At 46.3% G+C, this 22,273-nt stretch overlaps 2 protein-coding genes across 2 annotated transcripts in view; one reads left to right on the forward strand and one right to left on the reverse strand.

Annotated features, from left to right (window-relative positions):
- ino80 (INO80 complex ATPase subunit) overlaps positions 1-13,778 on the forward strand; it is a 79,383-nt gene extending 65,605 nt beyond the window's left edge. Inside the window, exons 23-26 of the mRNA XM_038962692.1 lie at positions 1,957-2,124; positions 2,408-2,603; positions 10,473-10,688; positions 11,507-13,778. Of these exons, the coding sequence (XP_038818620.1) occupies positions 1,957-2,124; positions 2,408-2,603; positions 10,473-10,688; positions 11,507-11,727 (801 nt within the window). The 3' untranslated portion in view covers positions 11,728-13,778. The remainder of the gene's footprint in view (positions 1-1,956; positions 2,125-2,407; positions 2,604-10,472; positions 10,689-11,506) is intronic.
- Positions 13,779-17,812: 4,034 nt separating this feature from the next.
- chac1 (ChaC, cation transport regulator homolog 1 (E. coli)) lies at positions 17,813-19,953 on the reverse strand. The gene is made up of 3 exons (XM_038962506.1): positions 19,295-19,953; positions 19,108-19,143; positions 17,813-18,891 (listed from the first exon to the last, which is right to left on the reverse strand). Exons 1-3 carry the CDS (start codon positions 19,472-19,474, stop codon positions 18,505-18,507), a joined length of 603 nt encoding a protein of 200 aa, XP_038818434.1. The 5' UTR covers positions 19,475-19,953; the 3' UTR covers positions 17,813-18,504.
- Between the last annotated feature and the right edge of the window lie 2,320 nt (positions 19,954-22,273).

A 22,273-nucleotide genomic window follows, 5' to 3' on the forward strand; every position in this document is an offset into this window, starting at 1 on the left:
ATGGAGGCCTCTGTGTTCTTGTGGACCTTCAATGCTGCAGAAATGTTTTGGTACCCTTCCCCAGATCTGTGCCTTGACACAATCCTGTCTCGGAGCTCTACGGACAATTCCTTCGACCTCATGGCTTGGTTTGTGCTCTGACATGCACTGTCAACTGTGGGACTTTATATAGACAGGTGTGTGCCTTTCCACATCATGTCCAATCAATTGAAATTACCACAGGTGGACTCCAATCAAGTTGTAGAAACGTCTCAAGGAAGATCAATGGAAACAGGATGCACCTGAGCTCAACTTGGAGTCTCATAACGAAGGGTCTGAATACTTATGTAAATAAGGTATTTCAGTTTTTTTTATTTGAAATCAGTTTTTGCTTTGTATGTACGGGGTATTGTGTGTAGATTGAGGATATTTGATTTATTTAATCCATTTTATTATAAGGCTGTAACATAACTAAATGTGGAAAAAGTCAAGGTTCTGAATACTTTGCACTGTATATGCATGGAAATGGAAATGTTGCTCAATTGGTATCAAGGGACCTAACGTGTGCCAGGAAAACTTCCCCCGCACCGTTACACTACCGCCACCAAGCCCGTACCGTTGACACCAGGCAGGATGGGTCCTTGGACTCATGCGGCTTACGCCAAATCCTGACTCTGCCATCAGCATTACGCAACAAGAACCAGGATTCATCAGACCAGGCAGTGTTTTTCCTGTCCTCAGTTGTCCAGTGTTGGTGATTCATCAGACCAGGCAGTGTTTTTCCTGTCCTCAGTTGTCCAGTGTTGGTGATTCATCAGACCAGGCAGTGTTTTTCCTGTCCTCAGTTGTCCAGTGTTGGTGATTCATCAGACCAGGCAGTGTTTTTCCTGTCCTCAGTTGTCCAGTGTTGGTGATTCATCAGACCAGGCAGTGTTTTTCCTGTCCTCAGTTGTCCAGTGTTGGTGATTCATCAGACCAGGCAGTGTTTTTCCTGTCCTCAGTTGTCCAGTGTTGGTGATTCATCAGACCAGGCAGTGTTTTTCCTGTCCTCAGTTGTCCAGTGTTGGTGATTCATCAGACCAGGCAGTGTTTTTCCTGTCCTCAGTTGTCCAGTGTTGGTGATTCATCAGACCAGGCAGTGTTTTTCCTGTCCTCAGTTGTCCAGTGTTGGTGATTCATCAGACCAGGCTTTTCCTGTCCTCAGTTGTCCAGTGTTGGTGATTCATCAGACCAGGCAGTGTTTTTCCTGTCCTCAGTTGTCCAGTGTTGGTGATGGCGTGCCCACTAGGGAGCTGCTTCTTCTTGTTTTTAGCTGATAGGAGTGGAACCCAGTGTGGTCGTCTGCTGCAATAGCCCATCCCTGCAATATCCCGTCTCGTCTGCTTGTGGGTCGTCTCTGTAGCTTCAGTACCTTGGCTCTCGATCAAACCCTCTCTGAGTCAGCCAATGTGGGAGAATTGGACATATTTAACAAAGCTAAGGTCTGTGGTAAAGCTGACCACCTAACGTGCCATTGTAATCTGATGCTGAAAAAGTCTGTGGGAAAATGGAGCCTGTTGTGAAGGTCTCTCTCTTCATCTTCATTAAATCTGTTGAGGTTTTTGTTTCCACAGTTGTCACGGAAACACAGCCAAGTGCTTTATTAAAGGACGGTCTTTTGACTTTTCATCTATTTGTCTTTTACGACCCAAGTCCATTCAGATCCGAGAGGAGTTCCACATCTTTCATATAACACCATCCCTATAACCTCCCCTCTCTCCCCCCTCCTTACCCCCCTCTCGCTCTCTCTCTCTCCCCCCTCTCGCTCTCTCTCTCTCCCCCCCTCTCGCTCTCTCTCTCTCCCCCCCCTCTCGCTCTCTCTCTCTCCCCCCCTCTCGCTCTCTCTCTCTCCCCCCCCCCTCGCTCTCTCTCTCTCCCCCCCCTCTCGCTCTCTCTCTCTCCCCCCCTCTCGCTCTCTCTCTCTCTCCCCTCATATAGAGAAAGAAGGACGACGAGGACCCTAAGGATCCTAAGAGGAGGAAAGACGTGAACCTGGTCATCCCTTACAACCTGTCTGCGGACAACTCTAACCTCTCAGCCGACGGAGATGATTCATTCATCAGTGTAGACATGGACGACTCTGCCATGCCTAGTCCCTTCAGTGAGGTGAGAGAGGGAGGGAGGAGAGGGGAGGGAGCTTTGACCTGCTGTGTCTGCGACCTCTGACCTTACTGACTCACTCCTTCACCTTCTATTGGTCTTTCTCTGGGTTGTTCTTCATCTATCTTCTGTCTCCATTGTGGACACTGCTGTTCCCTTTCCCCTCATACTTGTATCCCTTCTTCTCTCTCCACCTCCTTTGTGTTTCGTTCTTGGCATTCCTGGCCCCTTTCTTCTTCCTCACCCTAACCCCCAGGTGTGTGCGTCTCTCCTGTCTCTCCCTGGTCAGATCTCTCTGAGTAGTGAGCTCCAGCCCAGCTCCTTACCTCCAGACCAGGACCCAGACCAGGATCCAGATCCAGACCAGGATGAGAGCAGTAGTGACATGCTAGTCATCGTAGACGACCCTGTGTCTTCAGCACCACAGTCCAGGGCCACCAACTCACCTGTCAGCGTGTCTGGATCCATGTCGGACAACATGAACGGTAAGACAATGATAGTTAATCGATTTAAAGAATCAGTCCGTCAGTCAGTTTAGGCAATCGATGAACACAGGACTGATTGTGATCGAGCAAATGAATTGATTGATCAGTCAATCCATCCATCAATTAATTGGTCAATCACTGAACATCTGAGTGATTGTAGTACTTGAAGCTATCCTGTACAACGTGGGTGGTCCAACGTGGGTGGTCCGTGTTTTGTGATTGGGTGATATGTGTTCAACTCCAAGACATGGTAGTGGTAGCGACGAGGTCAACGGCGCTACGTGGTAGCGACAAGGTCAACGACACTACGTAGTAGCGACGAGGTCAGCGACACTACGTAGTAGCGACGAGGTCAGCGACACTACGTAGTAGCGACGAGGTCAGCGACACTACGTAGTAGCGACGAGGTAGCGACGAGGGCAACGGCGCTACGTGGTAGCGACGAGGGCAACGGCGCTACGTGGTAGCGACGAGGGCAACGGCGCTACGTGGTAGCGACGAGGGCAACGGCGCTACGTGGTAGCGACAAGGTCAACGACACTACGTAGTAGCGACGAGGTCAGCGACACTACGTAGTAGCGACGAGGTCAGCGACACTACGTAGTAGCGACGAGGTCAGCGACACTACGTAGTAGCGACGAGGTAGCGACGAGGGCAACGGCGCTACGTGGTAGCGACGAGGGCAACGGCGCTACGTGGTAGCGACGAGGGCAACGGCGCTACGTGGTAGCGACGAGGGCAACGGCGCTACGTGGCAGCGACGAGGGCAACGGCGCTACGTGGCAGCGACGAGGTCAACGGCGCTACGTGGTAGCGACAAGGTCAACGACACTACGTAGTAGCGACGAGGTCAGCGACACTACGTAGTAGCGACGAGGTCAGCGACACTACGTAGTAGTGACGAGGTCAGCGACACTACGTAGTAGCGACGAGGTAGCGACGAGGGCAACGGCGCTACGTGGTAGCGACGAGGGCAACGGCGCTACGTGGTAGCGACGAGGGCAACGGCGCTACGTGGTAGCGACGAGGGCAACGGCGCTACGTGGTAGCGACGAGGGCAACGGCGCTACGTGGTAGCGACGAGGGCAACGGCGCTACGTGGCAGCGACGAGGGCAACGGCGCTACGTGGCAGCGACGAGGGCAACGGCGCTACGTGGCAGCGACGAGGGCAACGGCGCTACGTGGCAGCGACGAGGGCAACGGCGCTACGTGGCAGCGACGAGGGCAACGGCGCTACGTGGCAGCGACGAGGGCAACGGCGCTACGTGGCAGCGACGAGGGCAACGGCGCTACGTGGCAGCGACGAGGGCAACGGCGCTACGTGGCAGCGACGAGGGCAACGGCGCTACGTGGCAGCGACGAGGGCAACGGCGCTACGTGGCAGCGACGAGGGCAACGGCGCTACGTGGCAGCGACGAGGGCAACGGCGCTACGTGGCAGCGACGAGGGCAACGGCGCTACGTGGCAGCGACGAGGGCAACGGCGCTACGTGGCGACACTACGTGGTAGCGACGAGGTCAACGACACTACGTAGTAGCGATGAGGTCAGTCAGAAGAGGTCAACGACACTACATGGTGACGGTGTCAGTCAGAAGAGGTCAACGACACTACATGGTAGTGATGAGGTCAGTCAGAAGAGGTCAACGACACTACATGGTGACGGTGTCAGTCAGAAGAGGTCAACGACACTACATGGTAGTGATGAGGTCAGTCAGAAGAGGTCAACGACACTACATGGTAGTGATGAGGTCAGTCAGAAGTGGTAGGCCCTAATCGGTGTGACTGGCTAGCTGAAGGTGATGTTCTCCTCTTTATTTAGATCACAGTAGTATTATCTGAGAGAGTGAGTCTGTTACCCTATATGTATGCGATACCTGATTATTTGAGCCTGTGCCATTTTGAATTTGCTGAAAGCTATCAATAATAACTCAGAAATGTGATTTACAGTGCTCGCAGTTTGCTGTTAGGTACATTATGGCACTAGGCCTATGTTCCTCTTGGCTTGTGTTTTCTGTCCAATGGTTTCTTGGAAGAATTGGGTCAATTTAATGGTGGTTTAAATTCTGACCCCTCTGACGTACTTTCAAAGTGTCTTGTGACCCACCTGATCAATAAAACTATTTCAAACTAGCATTAATGATTTAGCTGCTTTAGTTCTGGCCCAGGAGAATCTAGCCAACTCCAATCCTCCTTTTGGGAAACTCTACAATCAGAACCAGTCCCAGAATAACACATTCTAGAAAATAAAGTTGTTGGCGTTGTCATGGTGATGTGTTTGTGCCAATAGAATGAGTGATGACTCTGTGCTAATGAGATGAGGGCTGTAGTGTAGTCGACTGGGCTGGGGGTTGGACGGTTGGGGGCTGGATGAGGGGTGTAGTGTAGTCGACTGGGCTGGGGGTTGGAGGGTTAGGGACTAGATGAGGGCTGTAGTGTAGTCGACTGGGCTGGGGGTTGGAGGATTAGGGACTAGATGAGGGCTGTAGTGTAGTCGACTGGGCTGGGGGTTGGAGGATTAGGGACTAGATGAGGGCTGTAGTGTAGTCGACTGGGCTGGGGGTTGAGGGTTAGGGACTAGATGAGGGGTGTAGTTTAGTCGACTGGGCTGGGGGTTGGAGGGTTAGGGACTAGATGAGGGGTGTAGTTTAGTCGACTGGGCTGGGGGTTGGAAGGTTAGGGACTAGATGAGGGCTGTAGTGTAGTCGACTGGGCTGGGGGTTGGAGGATTAGGGACTAGATGAGGGCTGTAGTGTAGTCGACTGGGCTGGGGGTTGGAGGGTTAGGGACTAGTGGAGGGCTGTAGTGTAGTCGACTGGGCTGGGGGTTGGAGGATTAGGGACTAGATGAGGGCTGTAGTGTAGTCGACTGGGCTGGGGGTTGAGGGTTAGGGACTAGATGAGGGGTGTAGTTTAGTCGACTGGGCTGGGGGTTGGAGGGTTAGGGACTAGATGAGGGCTGTAGTTTAGTCGACTGGGCTGGGGGTTGGAAGGTTAGGGACTAGTGGAGGGCTGTAGTGTAGTCGACTGGGCTGGGGGTTGGAGGGTTAGGGACTAGTGGAGGGCTGTAGTGTAGTTGACTGGGCTGGGGGTTGGAAGGTTAGGGACTAGTGGAGGGCTGTAGTGTAGTTGACTGGGCTGGGGGTTGGAAGGTTAGGGACTAGTGGAGGGCTGTAGTGTAGTTGACTGGGCTGGGGGTTGGAGGGTTAGGGACTAGTGGAGGGCTGTAGTGTAGTCGACTGGGCTGGGGGTTGGAGGGTTAGGGACTAGTGGAGGGCTGTAGTGTAGTTGACTGGGCTGGGGGTTGGAGGGTTAGGGACTAGTGGAGGGCTGTAGTGTAGTTGACTGGGCTGGGGTTGGAAGGTTAGGGACTAGTGGAGGGCTGTAGTGTAGTTGACTGGGCTGGGGTTGGAGGGTTGATGGTTAGGGACTAGTGGAGGGCTGTAGTGTGGTCGACTGGGCTGGGGACTAGGGGATTACACTAAAGAGGGAGATTTTAGCATGTAGACTACAATATCATGCAGAAAGCAGGGTGAGGTAAGTGGGAGAGGGAGATGAGATTGAGTAAGGGAGGGATGGGGGAGGAGTGCATACTCTGAGTGGAGAAGTTGTGGTATATTACAGTCTGTAATGGGGAAAGAGGGAGAGGAGGAGGGTGATGTCTGAACCACAGCGTCTGGATCAGAACCCAGAAATTAAGAAATGATTTGGGCTACAACCTCAGAGGAGAGGATTGGGCCAATCATCAGACCAGAACACACTGGAAAAAGGAGATTGTCTGCCACGGTTGTATGGAGTACTTGTTAAAGTCTTAGACAGATGATGTAACAGGGTTGAATATATATTATGGTAGATGTGAAGTGTTAGTCAAATCAATCAAATGTATTTTTTAAAAGTCCTTTTTACATCAGCCAATGTCACAAAGTGCTGTACAGAAACCCAGGCTGAAACCCCAAACAGCAAGCAATGCAGTTGTAGAAGCACGGTGGCTAGGAAAAACTCCCTGGAAAGGCTGGAACCTTGGAAGAAACCTAGAGAGGAACCAGGCTATGAGGGGTGGCCAGTCCTCTTCTGGCTGTGCTGGGTAGAGATTATAACAGAACATGGCCAAGATGTTGAAACGTTCATAGATGACCAGCAGGGTCAAATAATAATAATCAGTGGTTGTAGAGGGTGCAACAGGACAGCACCTCAGGAGTAAATGTCAGTTGGATTTTCGTAGCCGATCATTCAGAGTTAGAGACAGCAGGTGCGGTAGAGAGAGAGTCCAAAACAGCACGTCCAGTGAACAGGTCAGAGTTCCATAGCCGCAGGCAGAACAGTTGAAACTGGAGCAGCAGCATGACCAGGTGGACTAGGGACAGCAAGGACTCATCAGGCCTGGTAGTCCTGAGGCATGGGCTCAGGTCCTCAGAGAGAGACTATTGCAGCATAAATACTGGAGGCTGAGACAGGAGGCGTTGGGAGACACTGTGGCCAAACAGGTAGGATATAACCCCACCCACTTTGCCGAAGCACAGCCCCCACACCACTAGAGGGATATCTTCAACCTACTACCCTGAGACAAGGCCGAGTATAGCCCACGAAGATCTCTCCCATGGCACAAACCCGAGGGGGGTACCAACCCGGACAGGAAAATCATGTCAGTGACTCAGCCCCTGTAATAGGGTTAGAGGCAGAGAATCCCAGTGGAGAGAGGGGAACCGGCCAGGCAGAGACAGCAAGGGAGTTTCGTCGCTCCAGTGCCTTTTCCGTTCACCTTCACACTCCTGGGCCAGACTACACTCAATCATAGGACCTACTGAAGAGATGAGTCTTCAAAAAATACTTAAAGGTTTAGACAGAGTCTGCGTCTCTCACATGGATAGGCAGACCATTCCATAAAAATTGAGCTCTATAGGAGAAAGCCCTGCCTCCAGCTGTTTGCTTAGAAATTCTAGGGACAGTAAGGAGGCCTGCGTCTTCTGACCGTAGCGTAGGTGTAGGTATGTACGGCAGGACCAAATCGGAAAGATAGATAGGAGCAAGCCCATGTAATGCTTTGTAGGTTAGCAGTACAACCTTGAAATCAGCCCTAGCCTTAACAGGAAGTCAGTGTAGAGAGGCTAGCACTGGAGTAATATGATCACATTTTTTGGGTTGTAGTCAAGATTCTAGCAACCGTGTTTAGCACTAACTGAAGTTTATTTCGTGCTTTATCCGGGTAGCCGGAAAGTAGATCATTGCAGTAGTCTAATCAAGAAGTGACAGAAGCATGGATGAATTTTTTTCAGCTTTTTCTTTTTTTGTTGTTGAGAGGAATAGGAGATTCGATATAGGCCGATTCGTTTTTTTGTTTTTTTCTGGGTCACGGTTTGGCTTTTTCAAGAGAGGCTTTATTACTGCCACTTTTAGTGAGTTTGGAACACATCCAGTGGACAGGGAGCCGTTTATTATGTTCAACATAGGAGGGCCAAGCACAGGAAGCAGCTCTTTCAGTAGTTTAGTTGGAACAGGGTCCAGTATGCAGCTTGAAGGTTTAGAGGCCAAGACTATTTTCATCAATGTGTCAAGAGATATAGTATTAAAAAACTTGAGTTTCCCTTGATCCTAGATCCTGGCAGTGTTGTGCTGACTCAGGACAACTGAGCTTTGGAGAAATATGCAGATTTAAAGAGGAGTCTGTAATTTGCTTTCTAATGATCATGATCTTTTCATCAAAGAAGTTCATGAATAATCACTGCTGAAGTGAAAGCCATCTTCTCTTGGTGAATGCTGCTTTTTAGTTAGCTTTGCGACAGTATCAAATTTTTTTTGGGGGATTGTTCTTATTCTCCTCAATTAAGTTGGAAAAATAGGATGATTGAGCAGCAGTGAGGGCTCTTCGATACTGCACGGTACTGTCTTTCCAAGCTAATCGGAAGACTTCCAGTTTGGTGTGGCGCCATTTCCGTTTCAATATTCTGGAAGCTTGCTTCAGGGCTCGGGTATTTTCTGTATACCAGGGAGCTAGTTTCTTATGACAAATGTTTTTTTGTTTTTATGGGTACGACAGCAACTAAGGTATTACGCAAGATTACATTTTGTTACACAGTTAGGTTGTTAACCGATTTTTGTACTCTGACGTCCTTGGGTAGGTGGGAGGGTGTCTTGAAGGGCATCTAGGAATCTTTGGGTTGTCTGAGAATTTATAGCACAGCTTTTGAATTATTGATTATAAAAATAATAAAATGGTGGTCCGATAGTCCAGGATTTTGAGGAAAAACATTAAGATCCACAATATTTATTTCACGGGACAAAACTAGGTCCAGAGTATGAGTGTGACAGTGAGTAGGTCCGGAGACATGTTGGAGAAAACCCACTGAGTCGATGATGGCTTCGAAAGCCTTTTGGAGTGAGTCTGTGGATATTTCCATGTGAATATTAAAGTCACCAAAAATGTGAATATTATCTGCCATGACTACAAGGTCCGATAGGAATTCAGGGAACTCAGTGAGGAACGCTGTATACGGCCCAGGAGGCCTGTAAACAGTAGCTATATAAAGTGATTGAGTAGGCTGCATAGATTTCATGACTAGAAGCTCAAAAGATGAAAACGCAGTCATTTTTTAAATAAATTAAATTTGCTATCGTAAATGTTAGCAACAATGACCTTAACTGCCTTGGAAGTGAGGGATCTAACATTAAGTAGCCCTATTTTGAGATGTGAGAGATCACAATCTCTTTCAATAATGACAGGAATGGAGGAGGTCTTTATTCCGGTGAGATTGCTAAAGCGAACACCGCCATGTTTAGTTTTGCCCAACCTAGATGGGGATAGCTGAGCTGACTACACTGCTAGTGGCAGATTTTAAACTGTTCTCTCACTCTCTCCCCTCTCCCTGGGAGATTCTTTTCCACGACTCTCCTCTCCGTGACCCGGAAACCGAAAAGTGGCCGCCGTATGTAGGAGTGTCAATTGGTTAATAGGCATGGAGGCGTGTCTTCCTCTATCCTCCCACGAGGAAGCACAAGTCAGCAGAAGCTTTTTAGAATGTGACTGTCCCTTTGAATCAGCTGTTATCTCCGAATAGAAAACCACCCATTTCAAACGATACGCTACTTGTCTTTTTATATATAAAATGTCTCGCACAACAAGGGTAAATAGATTATTTTTTTTACAGATTTACGCATGTTCCTCTGTAAACTTAATTTGTCTGACGTACTAGTGGAGGAGAATTATTTCATACTAGCGCATTTGTTTCCACGTTCCCTCTCTTTGCCGCTTCTCCTCGATTTCCTTAGATTTTTTTTTCCAAAAGGAGGTGAGGAGGGAGGAGAGGACGCGAGGAGAGGACGCGAGGAGTCGAGCAAAACCAAGACATTAAACCAGTAGATGGGGATAGCTCTGACGCCATCCACGTGTTCCTATGGAAAACTCCCGATGGCTCATGAAGATGGAACTATTTGAATTCGAAGTGCACCATAATGCTGATTGGGGCTGAATGGCACCAAAAAGTAATGGTTAAATTGCTCGTAACTAGCAAAGGATCATGGTCGATGTAGTCATTTTCATCCTAAGAAAGTCAACATTAATTTCTATGGCATGAGGGCGAGAGCCGCCTTGTTGCCTGCCAGCCCACCGGCTCCAATCCAAAATGGATCACTATTTAATTAGATTTCTCGATTTGTATTTAACTTTTTAACAATTCACAGTTGGGGTTTGAACTTGATCATTTTAGAGCCCAGAATTATTGGGTGTAATTTCCATAGGTGTTCTAGGGCAGACCAGGGCTTTTGGCACTGCTAGGTTTCTAAACAGTAGCCGAACCAGCAGAGTTGGTGACTTCAACGCTCCGGACCAGACACTGGGGGGCCTGAGCAAAACCAATTGAAATCGCCTCTCCTTTCCAGGTGTGTCTAATCAGGACACGTCCAGTCCGGGGCGGGGAAGGTCTGGTAGGAGCCGGGGACGACCCAAAGGCTCTGGGTCCAGTTCTGGAGGCGGAGCCAAGTCTGCAGGGAAGGGGCGTGTCAGGAAGTCGACAGCGGGCAGCGCTGCCGCCATGGCAGGAGCGATGGCCGGGGCTGCAGCAGCCTCAGCAGCCTACGGATACAGTGTGACTAAAGGTATGGTAATGAGTTTAAGGTTTCATTAAGTCATATGCAGTTGCTTTGTTTATGTAGTCCATTTATGTGAAGAATGAGTTTAAGGTTTCATTAAGGTGTGTAGTTGCTTGGGTCATTGAAATATTCGCAGGAAAGCTGATGAAGCTCAGGTATTCTTCTATGAAAAATGGCAAAACACACATTTACAGTTTAATGTTAGATCTGGCATGCAAAGGAGCAAACAGACTTTCACCTTGTTTTCATTGTTTTGTCTCTAGTGCCACAGTTGGAAGTTAATTTATTTATTTATTTTACCAGGTCAATTAAGATAAAAAAAAAATTTTAAAATCTTGTGATTTATCATCTGTCTTTGCCTTCTCCTCCTATCTCCTCCCTCGGCCCCTTCCCGACCCTCTCCCTCCTCCTCCCTCGCCCCCTTCCCGACCCTCTCCCTCCTCCTCCCTCGCCCCCTTCCCGACCCTCTCCCTCCTCCTCCCTCGCCCCCTTCCCGACCCTCTCCCTCCTCCTCCCTCGCCCCCTCCCGACCCTCTCCCTCCTCCTCCCTCGCTTCCTCCCCGACCCTCTCCCTCCTCCTCCCTCGCCCCCTTCCCGACCCTCTCCCTCCTCTTCCCTCGCCCCCTTCCCGACCCTCTCCCTCCTCTCCCTCCTCCTCCCTCGCCCCCTTCCCGACCCTCTCCCTCCTCTTCCCTCGCCCCCTTCCCGACCCTCTCCCTCCTCCTCCCTCGCCCCCTTCCCGACCCTCTCCCTCCTCTTCCCTCGCCCCCTTCCCGACCCTCTCCCTCCTCTTCCCTCTCCCCTACCCTTTCCCCCTCTAGCAGGTCTCCCTGCAGCCTCCCCCCTTCAGCCGTCTCTGGGTCGGTCAGGGACGGCCCCAGCCTTCTCCCCCAGCAGCAGTTCCTCTCCCAAGGGGAAAGGTGGCACTGTGGCCCCCAGCCAGAGTGACCCCCAGCAGAAACAACCAGAACATAGCCACCACCACAGTCATGGACATGTGACAGGAAGGAAGGGCAAGGGACCTGGCGGACCTGGGGCTCGATAGCATGTAGAGATGATGGACATCAACACAGTACACACACACACACACACACACACACACACACACACAGTCCTAAGGATCTGATAGAGGCCAGAAAGATCCAGCCCTTCTGCTATTGTGGGAGTCTTCTGTGTTTTAAACAAACACATCTGCTGCACTGACCAGCTTCAACTGTGAGCCCATGTGACCTGCTCCACAACCAATCAACCCAGAGGTGAGATGTTCCTTAACCAATCACATACCTCACTACCTGGCGGACCATGCTATCCCAGAAGGCATAGCGACGTAACAAATGGGCACTGTCGGGCATGATGGACACTAAACTATTTTGTGTGTACACACACACACACAGACCATCATCGCAAGGTCCAAAACACACCCTCTTCCTTCCATTAGTACCGTCCTCAGTGGACAGTTTCTGCCTCCAGCGCGTGTGTGTGTGTGTGTGTGTGTGTGTGTGTGTGTGTGTGTGTGTGTGTGTGTGTGTGTGTGTGTGTGTGTGTGTGTGTGTGTGTGTGTGTGTGTGTGTGTGTTGTGACCAAGAGTATTAGAGTATTTCAAAGTGGTTTCTCTGTGACGAAAATAGACTTGGTTTTCTGTCTAGTGAAAAGCAACTAGCCTGAGTAGCACCTGTCTGTGCTGTATTGAGAACTCCCTTTGACACTCTGTGAGTTTGCAATAAAGCACCAGCAGACAGACAGGCACTCGGGCTTTAAGGCAACACCTTACAGCAACACCGCATCCACGCGTTAAGGGCTTCTAACATGGAGTGCTCTCTCCAAATGGTGTTCTCCACTGAGCCGTCTCATCCGTTAGGTAAAACAACTTGTTTAGGATTAGATCGGAATGCTTGCATCAAACGTTAGGTTTATGTCATATGTTTTAAAACACGTAATGTTGAACTACTCTTCTCTGCATTTCAACAACAGAATGTAAATTCGTACCAAACAACTAAAACGGACTGCTTTTTTAATTATAGCTCTTATTTTTATATTTATAGACCAACCGATGTTGTCATAGTGACCCATATCAAAAATGGCAAATTTCAATACCGTTTTGAAAAAGCCTCTCTTTCTCCATAGAGTTTATCCCAACACAATGAGAAATGAAGGAATTCTAATATATATATTTTGTCGGATGAGAACAGATTGAAGGGGTATTTTGTGGTAAATTGAATTCCAAAGTGGTGAGCACTGCTTAATAAAGATGTGTTGCTGATCTGTTTGTGTAAAACTCTAGTGTGCTTCTGAAATGACACCCTGTTCACGATATCGTGCCCTACTTTTTGATTAAACTCTGGCCAAAAGTAGTGCACTATTTCAGGAATAGGGAGCCATTTCAGTTGCAACCTAATAGGTGTCCTTTAAAACTTAACTTGGATTGTAATATGTACCATAGAATTGAAGTTAATTTAAAAGTGGGTAATAATTTATCAGAATTCATGTGAACATTGTAAAAAATTGTATTGATGCCATTTTTATTTTTTAAAACAGAAAGAGAAAAAAAAAAGTTATACTTCTGATCAGAGTCTTTTGTCTTTGTGATGTCATTCAGTGATGTTTTGGGGTATGATGACTCGTGTTAATTAAAAGTTGTTGGACTAGGGTTGCCAAATCCTGGTAACTTTCCCACATTTCCCCGATTTTTTTTATTATTTTTTATTTTTAATTTTGTTTGATTTTTCCCCCAGAAGTGTCGGTTGGAGGATTCTCTGAATTTCTGCTTAGTCATTCCCTCGTAATTCCACATCTTCCAACCAGGATTTCTAGAAAACCGGGGAATTTTGGGAAAGTTAGCGTAATTGTGCAACCCTATGTGGAACCAAGCACTATGTCTAGTTTTGAGAGTTTGTTCTGTGTTGGATACTATAGTGTGATGATGAAATCTCTTCTCCTATAACATGTAAATAAAAATTGAGGGCGACATGTTGACCCCTGGTTGGTTCTTCCCCCAGTTTGCCTGTCTATTTTTATAGGTCATGTGTAAATATGAATACAAAGCTGTCATTTTACTAACCGGAGAAGCCAATTCAAAATAAAAGATTGATTAATCAACTTGTGTTGTGATGATGCGTTTAACAGCATATGCACTGGACATGTACAGTAGACCTACTGTGAAACATTTCTTAGGTCAGAAAACTATTTTTTCCCTTCAGAAAAGGTCATAAATATTCAAACAGTTTACTACAGATAAACCGATGCAAAGCATAGACACACTTCAACCAAGGAGAGTTTGAATGAATACCTCGGTTCACTGTGCTCTTTCAGCTGCTCTTGACTGTCACATATTACGCAACCATTTACTGCTATGTATTTCTGCTATGTATCTCATATAGCCCTGCGGAGGTTTGTTTTTAGTCGTACAGTCTGTCCCCGTGGGAGTGTTAGCTGCTGGTTATCTTTGTAGCAGGTTTTTGTAAAGGCATCTAGTGCAGCACTGTGGTCTAGCCAAGCTTAGAGTCCAAAATGACACCCTATTCCGAACATAGTGCACTACTTTGAACCAGAGCCCTAAAAGCCCTGGTCAAGAGTAGTGCACTATAAAGGGAATAGGGTACCGTTTGGGATGTGAAGCCAGAGCAGAAAGTATTGGACACACTGATGAAACCAGAGCAGAATGTACTGTACACTGATGAAATCAGAGCAGAATGTACAGGACACAGTGATGAAACCAGAGCAGAAAGTACTGTACACTGATGAAACCAGAGCAGAATGTACTGTACACTGATGAAATCAGAGCAGAATGTACAGGACACACTGATGAAACCAGAGCAGAATGTACTGTACACTGATGAAACCAGAGCAGAATGTACTGTACACTGATGAAATCAGAGCAGAATGTACTGTACACTGATGAAATCAGAGCAGAATGTACAGGACACAGTGATGAAACCAGAGCAGAAAGTACTGGACACACTGATGAAACCAGAGCAGAATGTACAGGACACAGTGATGAAACCAGAGCAGAAAGTACTGGACACAGTGATGAAACCAGAGCAGAAAGTACTGGACACAGTGATGAAACCAGAGCAGAAAGTACTGGACACACTGATGAAACCAGAGCAGAATGTACAGGACACAGTGATGAAACCAGAGCAGAAAGTACTGGACACACTGATGAAACCAGAGCAGAAAGTACTGGACACAGTGATGAAACCAGAGCAGAATGTACTGTACACTGATGAAATCAGAGCAGAATGTACAGGACACAGTGATGAAACCAGAGCAGAAAGTACTGTACACTGATGAAACCAGAGCAGAATGTACTGTACACTGATGAAATCAGAGCAGAATGTACAGGACACACTGATGAAACCAGAGCAGAATGTACTGTACACTGATGAAACCAGAGCAGAATGTACTGTACACTGATGAAATCAGAGCAGAATGTACTGTACACTGATGAAATCAGAGCAGAATGTACAGGACACAGTGATGAAACCAGAGCAGAAAGTACTGGACACACTGATGAAACCAGAGCAGAATGTACAGGACACAGTGATGAAACCAGAGCAGAAAGTACTGGACACAGTGATGAAACCAGAGCAGAAAGTACTGGACACAGTGATGAAACCAGAGCAGAAAGTACTGGACACACTGATGAAACCAGAGCAGAATGTACAGGACACAGTGATGAAACCAGAGCAGAAAGTACTGGACACACTGATGAAACCAGAGCAGAAAGTACTGGACACAGTGATGAAACCAGAGCAGAATGTACAGGACACACTGATGAAACCAGAGCAGAAAGTACTGGACACAGTGATGAAACCAGAGCAGAAGGTACTGGACACAGTGATGAAACCAGAGCAGAATGTACAGGACACACTGATGAAACCAGAGCAGAAAGTACTGGACACACTGATGAAAGCAGAGCAGAAAGTACTGGACACAGTGATGAAACCAGAGCAGAATGTACTGGACACACTGATGAAACCAGAGCAGAAAGTACTGGACACAGTGATGAAACCAGAGCAGAAAGTACTGGACACAGTGATGAAACCAGAGCACAATGTACAGGACACACTGATGAAACCAGAGCAGAAAGTACTGGACACAGTGATAAAACCAGAGCAGAATGTACAGGACACACTGATGAAACCAGAGCAGAATGTACTGGACACACTGATGAAACCAGAGCAGAATGTACAGGACACACTGATGAAACCAGAGCAGAATGTACTGGACACACTGATGAAACCAGAGCAGAATGTACTGGACACACTGATGAAACCAGAGCAGAAAGTACTGGTCACAGTGATGAAACCAGAGCAGAATGTACAGGACACACTGAAGAAACCAGAGCAGAATGTACAGGACACACTGATGAAACCAGAGCAGAAAGTACTGGACACACTGATGAAACCAGAGCAGAAAGTACTGGACACAGTGATGAAACTGGTCATATTATGTAATGCAGTAGTCTGACCTTTGGGTGTTGATGTCGAGGGTGAGACACACACACACAGTACAGTAGCTCTTCTCTTGGTGATGTTATTGAACTCTATCCTCACAGAGTGGAAGGGTTATTCTTGGTAATGTTATTGAACTCTATTCTCACAGAGTGGAAGGGTTATTCTTGGTAATGTTATTGAACTCTATTCTCACAGAGTGGAAGGGTTATTCTTGGTAATGTTATTGAACTCTATCCTCACAGAGTGGAAGGGTTATTCTTGGTAATGTTATTGAACTCTATTCTCACAGAGTGGAAGGGTTATTCTTTGTAATGTTATTGAACTCTATTCTTACAGAGTGGAAGGGTTATTCTTTGTAATGTTATTGAACTCTATTCTTACAGAGTGGAAGGGTTATTCTTGGTAATGTTATTGAACTCTATTCTCACAGAGTGGAAGGGTTATTCTTGGTAATGTTATTGAACTCTATTCTCACAGAGTGGAAGGGTTATTCTTGGTAATGTTATTGAACTCTATTCTCACAGAGTGGAAGGGTTATTCTTGGTAATGTTATTGAACTCTATTCTCACAGAGTGGAAGGGTTATTCTTGGTAATGTTATTGAACTCTATTCTCACAGAGTGGAAGGGTTATTCTTGGTAATGTTATTGAACTCTATTCTCACAGAGTGGAAGGGTTATTCTTGGTGATGTTCTTTCAGACGTGTGGAAGGGTTTGTCCAGTGTGTCACATTCAAGCATGGTTGCAATTTTTGATCTAGAGGATACCAGTTAGATACACTGATGGACTGTTATGAAACCCCCAAAATGTCTTAGTTGGTCAGTGGCCCTTATAAGTGATGTCATTGGTCAATTTCAAAATCCTTTATCGTAAGCTATGGGCATTCTGTTAATGGTCAAGTTAAGAGAATGTCCTCAATGTTGACGCGTGTACCTGCTTTTACCATAAACGATTGTTTAGTCTTCGACTTTATATCTTCCGCCGCCTTCCGTTGTGGCAACTCAAAATGGGAAATTAATTCTTTCTTTAGAAGAATTGCCATCTAAAGTGTTCTAGAACCAGTATGAGGTTCCCTCTATGTTCTACTATAATATTGGCCTCAGGTGTTGTTGATGTGTCTCCATTTCCTTCCTGACCTATCACGAGAGCTGCAGAATCTAACCACACGACTTCCAGGGATGCACCGTCACCCCCGGTAACAGGTTACCTAAGACTGGACCTAGTCTGATTTGAGTCACATCCAAAAGGACACTGTGTGCCAGCCAATGTTAGAGAGCACTGTGTGTGTTTGTGTTCAGCAGCCAATGGGAGGTGTACTCTGAAGTGTATTTGGTTGACACCTTTGTGTGTTCTGGTGAGATGTTTGGGAGTGCTGTGTGTACGTATGCAGTTAGTCGACGCCTTGTAATGAGTACTGCATGTTCCCTCAGTTGGCATTCAGCAGCATGGTGTAGATCATGTTGAGCCAAACATGGAGCCAATGGGTTCCTCACCTGAACTTGTCATATTTTACAGTCTACTGCAGTGGTTGTATAGGAGTGCTGGTATCGGCCCCATACCAAGTTGAGATGACAATATGGATGGTTGGTGGAAGACAGTTCTTCTTGGGTAGATCGGAACACTGCCTACTTACGGCTATGGACCATGATTAGGAACGAAAACAGCAACAGAAAAATATGTTTTGACCATTTATTGGTGGGATCTGCTAATCGACTGGATTTAAAAGTAACCTTTTACAACAAAGGTGTATGTAACATATCAGCTAGTTGGTAAATGAGTGACAATAGTTAAAAAAAAAAAAAAAAAAAAACACCAGATAGTACCTACATCAGTAGTTCATCAATGGACATGAAATTGAGAACCGTTAAAGCAGTGTCCCATTTAAGACTGAAATACAGTAGTGCCTAAACCAGAACTGAAAAGATAGAACCGTTTGTTCAACAGTGACATCTAGTACACAGAGTCCCCTAAATTGTCTGGCTTGACAAAGTAACGTCACACCAACTAAATATTCATGCTTGGGTAAAAAATAATTATAATAAAGAGGCAGGCACTCGTCAACTCAAAGTGCATGCTTCCCTTTGTACCTCTTCAAGTCAGTCCTTTATGGCGTCAGGTTAACAGTGGATGGGATAAGACAAGCTACACCATTACAGGTTTTACAAATACACAAAGGACTGGAACACATCTGTTTTTATGAAGTTAGAGACTGACTGGGCTAGCCTGTTACAGATAACACGTTTACACTAAGGTTGTATCCCAAATGGCACCCTATTCCCTACATCAGACACTACTTCAGTAGTTCACCATATGTACTAGGGTACCAATAGGAGAGCCCTAATCGTAGTATAGATGGAAGGGTATGGGCTACTGGGCCCCTAGCAGGTATGGCACTAGAGCCAGAGCAGCAGCCTCGATGGAGAACAGGTGTGGGTCGTCTACGTGAGGGCAGCTCCTCCTCATGAACTCAGCCAGGCGGAGAAGATACTCCAGATTGTGACCCGTCTTGCCCTGCCTGGTGGCGATCTGGTGCCCTATCACCTCAGGGCTGGCGGGCCCCAGGAAGAGTGGGTTGTCTGGGGTAGCAATGTAGAGGAGAGCCTGTTGGGTCTGGTTCGAGTGGTCATCCTCGGGGATGAAGTCTACGAGCTTGGTGACGTAACCGCCGCACACGGCCTCGCGCACATTCAAATACTTAAGGGACTCCTCGACCTGGGAACCGGTCACCTCGAAGGCCACGCCCCAGGTAGTTGCCTATTGGAAGTAAGATGTCATTAGACACTTCATTCAAGCTGACATTTTGTATAGAGGAAAAGCTAGAGATGTCTGTTAGACAAGTCGTTCAAAGACAAACAAGTGGATATTTCGCATTAATATAAATGGAAATGAGTAATAAGGTTTGAGTTCTGTTGTGTGGAAAGTACATAACTAAACCCAAAAAGGCATCATTTAGGAGGAAGTTCCACTTACGTCATCATCCTCAATCAGCGTCACCACTCTTCCGGGCTGCGTAGGAGAGAAAAATAGGTCAACAACACAGACTAAAGCCATAGTTAGCCATGTAGCCAAGTTGTACAGCGACCACATCAGGGCGTGGTATCAAACTGTACATGCAACAACACTTTATGGTCATAGTAAATATTGATATTCATCTTACTAGGTCATCATTTCCACGATGGAAGTTGTCTCCGTGCCAGAAGCGTCTCTTATAGCCATGGATGTAGCCGACCTTGCTACTCTTGTATTTGAAGTCAGGCTTCCACACCAGAGAGCCGTACCCGAAGATCCACAGACTAGTCAGGCTGGTCTTACCGGCGATGATATCTTTAGGCTTCATTTTGGTCAGTAACTAGTCTTTTGATTTTCAAATGAAGTGATGGTCAAAATAAAGAATAATTGGGTTGAGGACTCAATTTATTAGCTAGCTAGGTAATGTTAGCTTCCTTCGATCAAGGAGGAGCGGTATAGGTTGGCTCACAGTAATACCGCGGACGGTATTAGAGCCCAACTGCTTGGCAGTTGTGAAGATGGAGTATCGGAGTCCATTTTGCCTTGCACGATGCATGCCGATGCATTAGTTTCGCCGCATACTGACTTAAAAATCCATAGTAGCCGCTTGGCTAGCTTTTCGTATCAAAATAAAACAGGCAAAAACCGTTTGGCTAGCTATCCAAGCCAGCCGGTAGTTTACGACGAACCGAGAACTTATTTATGAAACCGTTTTTTAAGGAGTTGATCTTAAGGTTTCTTCGGAGAAAGCTTTGCGCTCAGTCGTGTACTCGTTCTCTTGATACCAAATGGCGTATTCTCATGGTAAATATATATCCAAGAGTCCAAATGGGTTTGACACTTATGACTATGTTTTCAACCAATTATATCTCAGAGAGGCTGATTTGCATGTGGTGGTAGCGAATCAGAGATGCGTGTCCCAAATACGTAGGAATTCCAAACCACGCTCAAAATTCTATTGGCGTTGAGGCTAAAATTAAAACACGCCCATGCCTTGCAGCGATTAGCTTGTAAAAGCATCAATCATAACAGACAAGCCTCTGATTGGGTACTTTTAAACTGTTTCCCCAGACAACTATGCATCTCATTATCCATGACTGGCTGATGCAATTTACCTCAGCATTTCAGGCCAGTCAATAGCCCGAGACATTGCATCAGATTCATAGTAGATACCAAGTCTCTCAATTTGGGGGAGTTGAACATCTTATCTTTTAACATGGAAAATATACTAATAAAGTCAAGTGGACAAATAGTGGAAGGTCAATGAAGGTTTAGGCCTAAATTAGATTTTGAATGATTGGAGGCCTATCTCTCTAGAAAGTAAAGGGGGGTTATTAATGTGCCTGGGACATCAGAGTGCGCTTCCTCTGCGTCATGCATATTGGTTTTACACCGTGGCCACGGGGCAATACTGTAACCTAGCCTACTGTATACTCAGCTCAAATATCCAATGGCACGAACAAAGGCCAATACCACGTACTGTATCCTCCTTCCCGCTTTCCTCTCTCACTCAGCCAGGTGTAAAAGCCATGTACACTCCGATTATATAAGTCTGTGGTGCACTCTAGGCTGTGGGCTAGACATTGTTGAAACCTGCCTAGACAAGTAGCCTATAGGTCTACTGTAATGTACAGGATGTGCCTTCCTTCACACTGTACTGTACTTCACTGCTGCAAGCACCATGAAACTGATGAGAATAACTGTCTGGACTAGTTCAAGACTAGTTTAAATTAAAACAAAAGCCATGTTAGTTACTATAGTCGATCCATGAGCTGTATCAAGCAGGAGAATCTTAATACTAGATTATATATAAATAGCTTGGCATTAGCTTGTATGATACGATTCAGACCTCTGTGTAAGCTGTTTATTATAAGTCTACTGTGTACAAGCCTTCCCTCTGCCTCAGAGATTTCCACCGAGTGGACAAAACATTAAGGACACCTGCTCTTTCCGTGCCATAGACTGACCAGGTGAATCCAGGTGAACGCTATGATCCCTTATTGATGTCACTTGTTAAATCCACTTCACTCAGTGTAGATGAAGGAGAGGAGACAGGTTAAAGAAGGATTTTAAAGCACTGAGACAATTGAGACATGTATTGTGTATGTCTGCCATTCAGAAGGTGAACGGGCAAGACAAAAGATTTAAGTGAATTTGAACGGGGTATGGTAGTAGGTGCCAGGCGCACCGGTTTGTGTCAAGAACTCTAACGCTGATAGGTTCTTCACACTCAACAGTTTTCTGTGTGTATCAAGAATGGTCCACCACCCAAAGCACATTCAGCCAACTTCACACAACTGTGGGAAGCATTGGAGTCAATATAGGCCAGCATCCACGTGGAACGCTTTCAATTGCCAGGTCGCAATTGTAAATGAGAACTTGTTCTCAACTTGCCTACCTGGTTAAATAAAGTTTTGTACACCCAATGTAAATCTCCTATCACACCATGCCTTTCAAGGAATTGAGTCAGATCCATCCACTTCCTCTCAATGTCCTGTAAAAGCCTAGTTCAGGGCTATTTTGCCGCATTCGATCTTCACAAAGGTCCGCACTTTAAATGTATTATATTTTCACGCCAACAAAATAGTCCATCGCCTGACTGTCTACCTTTCATTGACTGTCATCAAGTTGGACAGAGTAAAGAGACTGTAAATGTAGGCCCTTTCAATGTCAATTGATATTGTTCCCCCCCCAATTATTTTTTGTTCCCCCCAATTAAGTTCACATAGTAATGCCTACCTGATGAACCAATCAAGGAATATTCATTGAATATTTATTGATTCAAATATTTTCTTAGTGTTTCAGATACGTACAGTGCATTCGGAAAGTATTCAGACCCCTTGACTTTTTCTACATTTTGTCACATTACAGCCTTATTCTAAAATTGATTAAATCGTTTTCCCCCTCATCAATCTACACACAATACCCCATAATGACATCACAATACCCCATAATGACATCACAATACCCCATAAGCAAAAACGGTTTTTTAGAAATGTTTGCAAATATATACAAAAATAAACAACTGAACTATCACATTTACATAATTATTCAGACCCTTTATTCAGTACTTTGTTGAAGAACCTTTGGCAGCAAATACAGCCTTGAGTCTTTTTCCTCCCATTCT

This window comes from Salvelinus namaycush, chromosome 24 (genome assembly GCF_016432855.1).
Source record: "Salvelinus namaycush isolate Seneca chromosome 24, SaNama_1.0, whole genome shotgun sequence".
In the NCBI taxonomy this organism is placed as follows: Eukaryota; Metazoa; Chordata; class Actinopteri; order Salmoniformes; family Salmonidae; genus Salvelinus; species Salvelinus namaycush.

Bases quoted from the DNA above. Each gene is read 5' to 3' on its own strand.
- chac1 (XM_038962506.1), bottom strand. From the start codon at position 19,474: ATGAAGCCTAAAGATATCATCGCCGGTAAGACCAGCCTGACTAGTCTG. The intron at 19,144-19,294 runs GTAAGATGAATA...TCTCCTACGCAG, and splicing joins ATCGTGGAAATGATGACCTA to CCCGGAAGAGTGGTGACGCT. The intron at 18,892-19,107 runs GTAAGTGGAACT...TACTTCCAATAG, and splicing joins CGCTGATTGAGGATGATGAC to GCAACTACCTGGGGCGTGGC.